Genomic DNA, 13020 nt, shown 5'->3' with positions numbered 1-13020 from the left:
CCTGGCTTCCCTGTCCTTCACCATCTTCTGGAGTTTGTTCAAACTCATGTCCGTTGAGTCAATGAAGCCATCCAACCATCTCATACTCTGTCATCCACTTCTCCTTCTGTCTTCAATCATTCCCAGCATCAGGGTCTTTTGGCAATTCGCATCAGGTGGCCAAAGTACTGCAGCTTCAGTTTCAGCATTAATCCTTTCAATATATATTTAGAGTTCATTTCCTTTAGGATTGACTGGTTTGATCTCCTTGCAGTCCAAGGGTCTCTCAAGAATCTTCTCCAGCACCACAATTTCTTTTTAATATTTATTTAATTAGGTGTACCAGGTCTTCGTTGTAACACACAGGATCTTCTTTCTTCCATTACAGCATGTGGGATCTTCAGGTCCAGCACCACAATTTGTTTTTTGTTTTTTTTATTTTATTTTTTTTTATTAGTTGGAAGCTAATTACTTCACAACATTTCAGTGGGATTTGTCATACATTGACATGAATCAGCCATGGAGTTACACGTATTCCCCATCCCAATCCTCTCTCCCACCTCCCTCTCCACCTGATTCCTCTGGGTCTTCCCAGTGCACCAGGCCCGAGCACTTGTCTCATGCATCCCACCTGGGCTGGTGATCTATTTCACCATAGATAATATACATGCTGTTCTTTCGAAACATCCCACCCTCACCTTCTCCCACAGAGTCCAAAAGTCTGTTCTGTACTTCTGTGTCTCTTTTTCTGTTTTGCATATAGGGTTATCATTACCATCTTTCTAAATTCCATATATATGTGTTAGTATACTGTAATGTTCTTTATCTTTCCGGCTTACTTCACTCTGTATAATGGGCTCCAGTTTCATCCATCTCATTAGAACTGATTCAAATGAATTCTTTTTAACGGCTGAGTAATATTCCATGGTGTATATGTACCACAGCTTCCTCATCCATTCGTCTGCTGATGGGCATCTGGGTTGCTTCCATGTCCTGGAAGCAGCCAGCTTCTACAATTATAAACAGCCAGCACCACAATTTGAAGGCATCAATTCTTCAGTGCTCATTGGAGGTTGAGGGGTGATTTTATTTTCAGCACCAAACCTGGGGGAGCAGCTCCCTGCCTGGCACTCCTGTTAATTCTAGTACACTGTTACTTCTTTACCAATGAGTTACCTGGGAAGCCTCCACATGTCCTACAAATGGATATTACGGATCCTACTTCAGTGTAAGGGATACCAGCATAGACGTGGAGAGATTTACACACACTCCACCTTTAGTGAGTGAAAGATGTTGGTCTCACAGAAAGGTTTCCTAATTCCAGTCCCAAGTCTCTGTATCACCTGAGTGAATTGTTTTCTTTTGAAACCTTCTTTAGTCCCAGATGAGCAAATGCAATTAGAAGAATGGATTGTTTCTTCTGGGATTTGGTGAGCCTATCCGTGAATTAGTAGAATGGAACAAGTGATTTGCAGGGGCCTTTTACATGAATATTATAGATGATAGGGTTTTCTATGAATAATAATGCATTTTTCAGACCATTTTGTAAAACTGAGCCATGGAAATATCATTATCTTTGAAAAACAGAAATGTTCATATGACTCTATCACAAAAAGCCTTGCTAGTCAAATTTCAAGAACCTTTCTGATTTGATACCTTGACAATCAGAGTGTGCATTTGCTTTTGTCTGATATTTCCATTAGGAAAATAAGTAATTAATAGTAAACTTGCAGAAGTTTCCATCTTTAAAACTAAAACAGTACTCTTGTATGCAGATATATTTTGGAAATCCTCTCTTGTGTAGGATGGTGGGTGATATGATAATTCAGGCATCTGTGTCATAACAAGAAATTGCAAAATAAATGAAATTTAACCCTCAGGTAATACTGTGCATCATTTTATGTGTTATATATACTTCATATATTTACTTAAGAGATATAGGTACATAGATACATGTCCTTAAGTATATAGATATATGTACTTAAAATGCAATACTGTGGTAAATGACAACTTTATGTTAGCTGGAATCTAGGCCAATTTACAAGAAAACTACTTATAAACACAGAAGTCAATAAAATATTATGGGCACACTGAAAGGAAAATACATCTACTGAATTCATGACAATGTTTATCCTGAACAACAGTGAAACACAGGGGAATAGGACCATACAGGGATAGAAAAACCCTCTGTTGTTTTTTCAGTAATAAATATAAGTTCTAATGCAAGTATTATTAAATATTTACATTCTAATATGTGAAGTGTATAATAATGATGTTAATAATAGGTAACATGAATGCAATATTAATTGATTGCCTGACAATGGTTCTCTACCCTGGCGATATGTTAATATACCAAAAGGGCCTATTGGTAGAGATTCTGATTTAATTGCTTCTAGGCTGTAGCCAGTCCACAAAGTATAAAAGATCAAAAGCTAATTATAGTATGTGCATGGCTGAGTCCCTTTGCTGTTTACCCCAAACTATCACATTTTTTGTTAATCACCTATACACAAATACAAAATAAAAAGTTTTTTAAAAAGGTAATTATAAAGATGAACTAACACTGACAACCACTGTTGAAGTACTCTATCTTTATTTTAACTTACTACTTTACAGTAACCTGGTTAGGCCTATGAAACTAATATGCCCATTTTATAGATGAGTAAACCACCCCAGTGTTTCTGATATTAGCCTTTGGTTTTCTTTCCTTTTGGTTTTGCACATATTACATCTTGTTTTGACCTGGCAGGAGAAATGAAGACCTGCACTGCCTTCAGGGAGTTCAATGTAGGAGAAACAGTTACTTGATAAGAAAGAATGACTTGCAAAGGCTTTTAAGCTGGCATAAGAAGACCAGCTTAGAGTTTGAGACCCAACTTTGGTCTGGAATTTCTTGATTGTTCATATGAGAGTTAGATTTGATGAGAAATCAACTCTTCGCATATGTTTAGGATGAGAAACTTATTTAAGGAGTGTTACCTAGGCCACTGCAAACAAAAGCAAGAAAAAGCAAACTCAGCCTCAGGTCTTTCTCCAAGGGTGTATAACACTGATAGAAAAAACCCTGCAAAAAAATAGGTACACAGTGTTTATTAATTATTACTGAATCACTGGTGTACCACATATTAATGTTATATTAAAGATCAATGATGCGATATGATTTTGCACTTCTGACAATTAGTTATTATCAAAATGTGAAGCCCACCAATGGTAAATATTTGTGTTGGATGTGCAAGTTAAGAGACATTGATCAGACAATCTGCACACTGGAATGAGCATTTTACTCCAAGGAAGACAGATGTCAAAAATAAATAAAGGGACTTCCCTCATGGTCCAGGGACTAAGACTCCATACTCCCAATGCAGGGGGACTGGGTTCAATCCCTGGTCAGGGAAATAGATCCCTTATGCTGCAACACAGATACCATGTGCTACAATTAAGACCTGGAACAGACAAATAAATAATAAATATTTTTAAAACCCAAATGAAGAACAAACATTCTAAAAGATAATTGGCATATAAAAATGGTATCTGACTATGAATATTTGAGTTTAATTTATAGTCCAGTGATTAAGGTTTTAAGTATTTAGGATTACCCTATAAATTAAGAGAATTTTTGTACTGTATTTGAATAGGATAAAGTACATTTGAGTGCTTTGCAAGTGTACTTTAAAAATTTTTTATTAGGGTATAGTTGATTCATAGCATTGTGTTAGTTTCAGGTATACTGCAAAGTGAGTCTTTTATACATATCTGTACTTTTACTCTTTTTAAGATTATTTTCCCATATAGGTCACTACAGAGTATAGAGTTCCCTGTACTGTACAGTAGGTCCTTATTAGTTATCTATTTTATATATAGGAGTGTGTACCTTTCAATCCCAACCTTCTAATTTATCCTGCCCCCCACACCAGTAACCATGAGTTGTTTTCTACATCTGTAGCTTTATTGCTGTTTTGTAAATCAATACATTTGTACCCTTTTTTTAAGATTCCACAAATACAATATCATATGATATCTGTCTTTCTCTGGCTGACTTACTTCACTCAGTATGACAATCTCTAGGTACATGCTGCAAATGATATTATTTTGTTATTTTTATGGCTCAGTAATATTCCACTGTGAGTTCAGTTCAGTTCAGTTCAGTCACTCAGTTGTGTCCAACTATTTGTGATCCCATGGGCTGCAACATGCCAGGCTTCCCTGTCCATCACCAATTTCCGGAGTTTATTCAAACTCATGTCCATCGAGTCAGTGATGCCATGCAACCATCTCATCCTCTATCATCCCCTTCTTGTCCTGCCTTCAATCTTTCGCAGCATCAGGGTCTTTACCGATGACTTAGTTCTTCACATCAGGTGGCCAAAGTATTCAAGTTTCAGCTTCAGCATCAGTCCTTCAAATGAATATTCAGGACTGATTTCCTTTAGGATTGACTGGTTGGATCTCCTTGCAGTCCAAGGGACTCTCAAGAGTCGTCTCCAACACCACAATTCAAAAGCATCAATTCTTTGGCGCTCAGCTTCCTTTATAGTTCAACTCTCACATCCATACATGACTACTGGAAAAGCCATAGCTTTGACTACATGGGCCTTTGTTGGCCAAGTAATGGCTCTGCTTTTTTTTAAAATTCATTTATTTTAATTGGAGGCTAATTACTTTATGATACTGTAGTGGTTTTTGCCATACATTGACATGAATAAGCCATGGGTTTACATGTGTTCCCCATCTTGAATCCCCTTCCCACCTCCCTCCGCATCCCATCCCTCTGGGTCATCCCAGTGCATCAGCCCGGAGCACCCTGTTTCATGCATCGAACCTGGACTGGCGATCTGTTTCACATATGATAATATACATGTTTCAATGCTATTCTCTCAGATCATCTCACTCTCACCTTCTCCCAGTGTCCAAAAGACTGTTCTATACATCTGTGTCTGTTTTGTTGTCTTGCATATAGTGTTATCATTACCATCTTTCTAAATTCTATATATATGCATTAGTATACTGTATTGGTGTTTTTCTTTCTGGCTTACTTCACTCTGTATAATAGGCTCCAGTTTCATCCACCTCATTAGAACTGATTCAAACGAATTCTTTTTAATGGCTGAGTAATATTCCATTGTGTACATGTACCACAACTTCTTTATCCATTCATCTGCTGATGGACATCTAGGTTGCTTCATGTCCTGGCTGTTATAAACAGTGCTGCGATGAACATTGGGGTACACGTGTTTCTTTCAATTCTGGTTTCCTCGATGTGTATGCGCAGCCGTGGGATTGCTGAGTCATATGGCTGTCTAATTTGGTCATAGCTTTTCTTACAATGAGCAAGCATCTTTTAATTTCATGGCTGCAGTCACCTTATGCAGTGATTTTGGAGCCTAGAAAAATAAAGTCTCTCACTGTTTTCATTGTTTCCCCATCTATTTCCACTGTAATGTACTTTAATTAGAATGACATTTTTAAGGGAGGAGAATACATTTTATTCTATTTTTTCCTTTCAAAAGTTGGGGGTACATAATTTGCTGTGTGCATGGACTTGTTATTTCACAGTCTCCTTACTTCACTCATATTCTTTGGCCCCATGACTCTAGAATGGGTGTATAGACAAGTGAATATTCTTGGCATCAATAAAGAAGAACTCTTAATTGATAAATACTGCTGTATGTACTCCAGTGTTTGATACTTAAGCCTGAATACATTACTTGTGAATTGTTTCAATCCAAAGCAGGGACATTTATACAGGTTCCTCTATATTTATTTCTGGTATTCAACACTCTCTTCTTTTTCAGAAGGTGTTCCATCTACATGGAGTCACAGAATCTAACAGATGTCTCAGAATTCCTCCTCCTGGGCCTCTCAGATGATCCAAACCTGCAGCCCCTTCTCTTTGGGCTCTTTCTGTCCTTGTACCTGGTGACCTTGTTTGGGAACGTGCTCATCATCCTGGTCATCAGCTCTGACCCCCATCTCCACATCCCAATGTATTTCTTCCTTTCCAGTCTGTCCTTGGCTGACATCAGTATCAGCACCACCACCATCCCCAAGATGCTAGTGAACCTCCAGACATACAACAAATCCATCACCGATAAAGGGTGTCTGACTCAGCTAACCTTTTTTTCTCTTTTTGCATTTTTGGAGAGTCTACTTCTGACAGTGATGGCCTATGACCGATTGGTGGCCATTTGTCACCCTCTACACTACCTGGTCATTATGAATCCCCGTAGCTGTGGCTTGTTGGTCCTGGCATCATTTCTCATTAGTTTTTTTACCTCCCTGCTGCACTACTTGATGATGTTACAGCTTACCTTCTGTGAAAATGTGGAAATCCCTCATTTCTTTTGTGATCCTCCTCAACTTGTCAACCTTGCCTCTTCCAACACCCTCATCAGTAACCTATTAATCTATTTCATTGGTACCATCTTTGGTGGAGTTCCACTCTTAGGAATCCTCTATTCTTATGCTCAAATTATATCCTCCATTCTAAGAGTCTCCTCATCAGATGGGAAGTATAAAGCCTTCTCTACCTGTGGCTCTCACCTCTCAGTTGTTTGCTTATTTTTTGGAACAGGTCTTGGGATGTATGTTAGTTCAACTGTCTTATCTTCCCCCAGGAAGAGTGCAGTGGCCTCGGTGATGTACACTGTAGTCACCCCTATGCTCAACCCCTTCATCTACAGTCTAAGGAACAAGGACATCAAGAGTGCCCTGTGGAGGATTTTCTGCAGAATCATCTAAACTGAACACCTGTGTCATACTATTTTGGGTTCATAAGACTAGAAAAGGCAGTAAAATCACATATATGCAACAAATGATTTGAATCTGCAGTTCCATAGTGTATATATACCTATCTGGCTTTCATCTTTCAGTCTACAAAAATTTTCCTCTTAGAATAGTTGGAAATAGTAGAATTACTTAGAATAGTAATTACTTAGAATAGTAATGGAATTGTGACATCATTTGGACACTCCATGTGAGTCATAGCCCATTCAGGATTTTGCATAGCACATCTGTATACCCTTCTCAATTTTCTTATGTATTATGTCAGACCCTTGGTCATGAGCAGTACTTTTCCTACGATTACAAAATAATCATAGCTTTCTTTTTTGTTATTTTTTTGTTTCTATAGGTTTCATATTATTTGCCCCCCCCCCCATTTGCTAGGTGGATTTAAACCCTATCATAAGTATATTTTTGTTTCTTTATGATGTTGTTCAGATTTTTGAGCAAGTAGGTTGAATAATTTCCTGTTTAACCAGGATATTTTGGGACTGAATTTGTACATTAGTAACACAGAGTTTTCAACTAGTACTTTTGGGAAATAGGATGTATGATTTCCCAAGAATGATGAGACTACCTTCCAGAGCAAAGTCAATTCTCAGTTTTTCTAATAATTCTCCTTGCCACTCCATTTAACTTCTTCCTGATCATACCACATAGTCAGACATAATGGGGAAAAGTAGAATGGTTCCATTTCTAAAAGGTACAAAAAATAGCCAAACTCATACAAATAGAGATTAGAATGGTCATTGCCAGAATCTTTGGGAGGAAGAATGGGGAGCTAGGGTTTAATGGGGACAAATTTCAGTTGGGGAAGATGAAATAGTGCTGGAGAAGAACAGTGGTTTGTAGCTGCAAAACAAGAAGAGGAGAGAGAGGGTCTGAGAGAGGGCTCTTGTCTAACACTTGGAAATGCATTGTCCAAGGAGACACACATGCTGACAAAGCAAGAGGCTTTATTGGAAAAGGGTGCTTCGGCAGAACGAAGCGGGATAAGGGAATTTAGAACTACTCTGCCACGTGGTTCACAGTTTCAGGTTTTATGGTAATAGGGTTAGTTTCTGGGTTGTCTCTGATCAACCATTTTGACTCAGGGTCCTTCCTGGTGGCACGCATTACTCAACCAAGATGTATTCCAGCGAGAAGGATCCCAGGACGTCAGTAGGGCATATAGACTGTGTTCCTACCTAATTTTGATCTTTCCCATATTCTTTCAGTTGGTCGTAGCTTTTTAGTTCTGCATCCCTTACCAGGAACACCCGTTGAAATATAACCCATACAAGTGGTTACTCTCATGCTTGGCCAGAGTTGGTGGTTTCAGTCAGTGGTTTCCCTAAAAATCTGCCCCCCAAACCCCTCCCCTGCTGGGACTTCATACTGAAGATAACATCTTAAGAACTGGGGCAGAGATCTTTCTTATGTAACTACTTTCTCTTGAGAATGAACATTGTCCTGCCTAGTAGAGTAGAAGTCTCTCTCCATCTGTTCTAAATCGAAGAATCTTTATGTCTGAAACTGATATCCACCCTTGTAATTACAAAAATTTAGCCTGAAACTGTCAGAGATATAAGTAATTATAATAGGCAGGGGCCAAACAAGAGGCCTAACAGGATGTCATCACTGTTTTCAGAAAAGGAAGGCAAAATTGGGAGTGAGGGCTCCAGAGTGTATGACTTTCTTCTGATCATTTGGTATTGAGGTAACAGGACTCCAGGAATCTTGCACTCAGCCTGAAGTTACCATCCTCCTCCTGGATGGGGGATACAGTTCTTCAGAACTCAAAGATATTGTTATATATACTCAATATATACTCCTTGAGGAGGAACCAGCACCCTGACCCAATGCTGCACCCCCATTTGACTGCTCCTCCCCTGTTTCTGGTGGCTTTCCTTGTGGCCCAGATGGTAAAGAATCTGCCTGCAATGCAGAAGACCTGGGTTCAATCCCTGGGTTGGGATGATCCCCTGGAGAAGGGAATGGCTACCCACTCCAGTATTTATGCCTGGAGAATTCCAAGGACAGAGGAACCTCCACGAAGCTTCCCTCCAAGAAGGAAGTGTCTTTTAATTTAATTTCATTCACATGCTGACATCCTAATCTTCAGAATATTACTGTATTCGAGGTAAGATCTTTGAAGATGTAATTTGGTTAAAATGGAATCTTTAAGGTGAACCTTAATCCAACAAGAAGAGATTCGGATGCATGCATACAGAGGCAAGACCACGTGAAGAAACACGGAGAATATGGCCTGCTGCAAGCCAAGAAAAATGGCCTCAGGAGAAACCAGTCCTGCTGACACTTTGAACCAGGCTTCCAATCTCCAGAACTGTGACAATAAATTTGCTATTAAGCCACCCAGTTTGTGCTATTCTGTTATGGCAACACTAGCTTCCCAGGGGCTCAGGTGGTAAAGAATGCCTGCAATGCAGGAGACCTGGCTTCAATCCCTGGGTTGGGAAGATACCCTGGAGAAGGGCACCGCAACCCACTTCAATATTCCTACCAGGAGAATTCCCATAGACAGAGGAGCCTGGTGGGCTGCAGTCCATGGGGTCACAAAGAGTCGGACATGACTAAGTGACTAAGTACACAGCACAGCAAACTAATACACTGTACAAACCCCTTCACCACCAGCACAAGAATTCAAGTAAACATTTTATAGCACCCGTGTTTGTGAAGGGGAGGATTTCTACTCAGGAGGAAAATGGGTCCTGCCATTGTAGACAGACTGCAGGATCCCAGTGGAAAAAGTGCTGGGTGAGAATTCATACAAACATATACGTGAACATGTCAAAAAAGAAAATCAGGGTTTGTTAGGGGACATGAGGGTCTTGGTTTTAATTTTATGTCTCTCCTCACTGCTTCTCCTGTAAGAAATTATAGTGTAGCAATCTCAAAGAGACTTTGTGTTTCCTGGCTGACATCACTGAAGTGTGGTACTTGATATCAATATCTCCCATGAATCTTGAAGACGGAAGATCTGTCCTCAGAAGGACCAGACAAACTGATTGAGGCAACGGGCTCCAGGTCAAGAAAGATAATCTCTGGAAGGAGGTTCAGGTGTCCTGCTTCCTTACTGAGCGAGGACTGTTGAGTGAGGTGGTCACAGGTAGATGCTTGCAGTCTCTACATCCCTGGGGATCAATAACTAAAGCTCTTTATTAGACAATCTATTTTAGTGTCATGCTGACCTCTGGACCTTCCAGATCAAGATTCTAGAATGAATGAGTTCATGATGGCCAATGTCTGACCCTCTGAGGCAAGGTTGCTGCACACCATCTACTTCTTTCCACTTCTGTTTGGACAGCTTTGTTTCAATCAACATAGGTAGTTAATCCCTTTTCAGTTCATATCCAAATTTTCCAATTTTGGCACAATAATTTCATTGTATATTTCCTTTTTCTTAGTTTGTTGAGAAATAATTAACACATATAATTTTATAAACTTGAGGTATACAGCAGATAATTTGATTTACATTTATTGTGAAATGATTATCACAACAGGTTCAGCTAACAGTCATAATCAAGAGATGCATTCATTTGAATCAGGTCTAATGAGATGGATGAAACTGGAGCCCATTATACAGAGTGAAGTAAGCCAGAAAGATAAAGACCATTATAGTATACTATCACATATATATGGAATTTAGAAAGATGGTAATGATAACCTTATATGCAAAACAGAAAAAGAGACACAGATGTACAGAACAGACTTTTGGACTCTGTGGGAGAAGGTGAGGGTGGGATGTTTTGGGAGAACAGCAATGAAACATGTATATTATCTATGGTGAAACAGATCACCAGCCCAGGTTGGATGCATGAGACAAGTGCTCGGGCCTGGTGCACTGGAAAGATCCAGAGGGATCAGGTGGAGAGGGAGGCGGGAGCGGGGATCAGGATGGGGAATACATGTAAATCTATGGCTGATTCATGTCAATGTATTACAAAAACCACCACAATATTGTAAAGTAATTAGCCTCCAAGTAATAAAGATAAATGGGAAAGAAAAGAAATAAAATCTATTTCATATGAAAAAAAGAGATACAATAAAAAGAAAAAAGAAAGAAAATACATTTTCTTACTTTCAAGATTTATTCCAACTACTTTCCTATATATCATACATCAATGTTAACTAGTGTCATCATGTTGTACATTGCACCCCTAGTGTTTATTTATCTTTTCTAAGGTGTAGATGATTTATGTTATATTAGTTTCAGTTGTACAATGTAGTCATCCAAAGTTTTTATAAATTAATCTGCATTTAAAGTTATTATATATTTTATTGGGGTATATGTTGTGTTGGTTTCTGCTGTACAATGAAGTGAATTATCAAATATTGGCTACATTTACAGTACAATATATCCTTGTAGCTCATTTATTTTATACACAGTAGTTTGTACCTTTTAATCCCTTGCCAATTTCTTGCCTCTCCTACCTTCTTCTTCTCACTAGTAACAACTGGGTGGTTCTCAATATCTGTGAGCCTGTTTAATTTTGTTACATCCATTCATGCATTTTATTTTTGAGATTCCACATGTAAGTGATAGCATGCTTTATTTGTCTTTCTTTCTGTGATTAATTTCACTAAGCATAGTACCCACTCCCCCAAGCCCATTCATGCTGTAGCAAATGGCAAAATTTCATTCCTGTCTATGGCTGAGTAATATTGCATATACAGATACATACATGAAAGTGTGAAATTATTAGTCGCTCAGTTGTGTCTGACTCTTTGTGACCCTATGGACTGTATCTCACCATGCTCCTCTGTTCATGGGATTTCCCAGGCAAGAATACTGGAGTGGGTTGCTATTTCCTTCTTGAGGGGATCTTCTTGACCCAGGGATTGAACCTGGGTCTCCTTTTTTGAAGGAGGTTTCTTAGATATATTATTTATATATAATTCACTTATATACATATAGTCAATTACCCATTGCATATTCTTGCCTCCTTTGTTGTATGTCAATGATCCACATATGATCTATGCTACAGAATGTCCATGCACACACAAAAATGTATATTCTGCCACTTACAAATGGAATATTCTACATATATCTATTAACTATTATTTTGCCTCATTCTACAAACACAAGTCCAAGGTAGAGGGCACTACCACAGAAAAGAAGGTTTCCCACTGATGAGTTTTCTCAAGGCTCCCTTCATGTCCCTGTTTCTCAGGCTGTAGATAAAAGGATTCATCATCTGAGAAACCACGATGTACATAACTGAAGCCACTGCAGTCTTCCTGGATGAGCCAGTCAGTATAGAACTTATATAAACTCCAAAACTTGTCCCATAGAATAAGGAAACAACTGACAAGTGAGATCCACAGGTGGAGAAAGCTTTCAGCTTTGCACCCACTGATGGCATTCTCAAAACAGAGGAGACAATTCGAGTATAAGAGAAAACGATCCCAGAGAGAGGAACGACACCAAATATGCTACCCACCAAATATAACAAAAGGTCATTGATGTGGGTATCAGAACATGTTAGCTTGACAACCTGAGCAAGTTCACAGAAAAAGTGAGGGATTTCCAGGTCCTGGCAAAAAGACAGCCACAATGCTGTCAGACTGAGGAGTAGAGCATTCAGAATGCTTAGCAACAGTGAGAATATAATCAGCAGGCCACAGTTTTGCGGGTTCATGATAAGTGAGTATCTTAAGGGATGACAAATGGCCACATAGCGGTCATAAGCCATGACAGTAAGGAGAAAATTTTCCAGAAAGGAAAAAACCATGACGAAGCACATCTGGGTGAGGCAGCCTGAATATGTGATGCTCTGATTCTGTGTTTGGATGTTGACCAGCATTTTGGGGATTGTGGTTGTGCTCATGCAGATGTCAGCAAAGGACAGGTTGGAGAGGAAGAAGTACATGGGGGTGTGGAGGTGGGGGTCACAGCTGATAGCCAGGATGATGAGCAGGTTTCCTAGGAGACTGATCAGGTACATGGACAGGAACAGGAAGAAGATGTGGAGCTGTAGTTCTGGATCATCTGTCAATCCCAGGAGATAAAAATTGGAAACATCTGTTTGATTTCTGGCTTCCATATTGTTGATGAATCTGAAGGAAAAATGGAGTGAAAATAAAATAAAATGACGGGTCCCCAGGTGAGCAGCAGCAGCCCTTGGGAACTGATTAGAACTGCAAACTCTTGGTATCACTGTAGCTTTACTGCTGATAAACTCTAGGGGCAAGGGCCAGAAACTCAAGTTTCAACAAACCCACCGGATGAATTTGATATATCATAAAGTTTGAAAAAAT

The 13020-nt window shown here is 39.2% G+C and overlaps 2 protein-coding genes across 2 annotated transcripts; one reads left to right on the top strand and one right to left on the bottom strand.

The window, feature by feature from the left end:
- The first annotated feature begins 5787 nt into the window (after positions 1 to 5787).
- LOC136166277 (olfactory receptor 7E178-like) lies at positions 5788 to 6717 on the top strand. The gene has a single exon (XM_065932373.1). The coding sequence runs from the start codon at positions 5788 to 5790 to the stop codon at positions 6715 to 6717; it is 930 nt and encodes a 309-aa protein (XP_065788445.1).
- A 5147-nt stretch (positions 6718 to 11864) lies between these two features.
- Positions 11865 to 12806, bottom strand: LOC136156251 (olfactory receptor 7G2-like). The gene has a single exon (XM_065918849.1). It carries the CDS (start codon positions 12804 to 12806, stop codon positions 11865 to 11867), a length of 942 nt encoding a protein of 313 aa, XP_065774921.1.
- Between the last annotated feature and the right edge of the window lie 214 nt (positions 12807 to 13020).

The sequence above is a fragment of the Muntiacus reevesi genome, chromosome 1 (assembly GCF_963930625.1).
Source record: "Muntiacus reevesi chromosome 1, mMunRee1.1, whole genome shotgun sequence".
NCBI lineage: Eukaryota > Metazoa > Chordata > Mammalia > Artiodactyla > Cervidae > Muntiacus > Muntiacus reevesi.
This window is presented reverse-complemented; position numbering and strand designations above follow the sequence as displayed.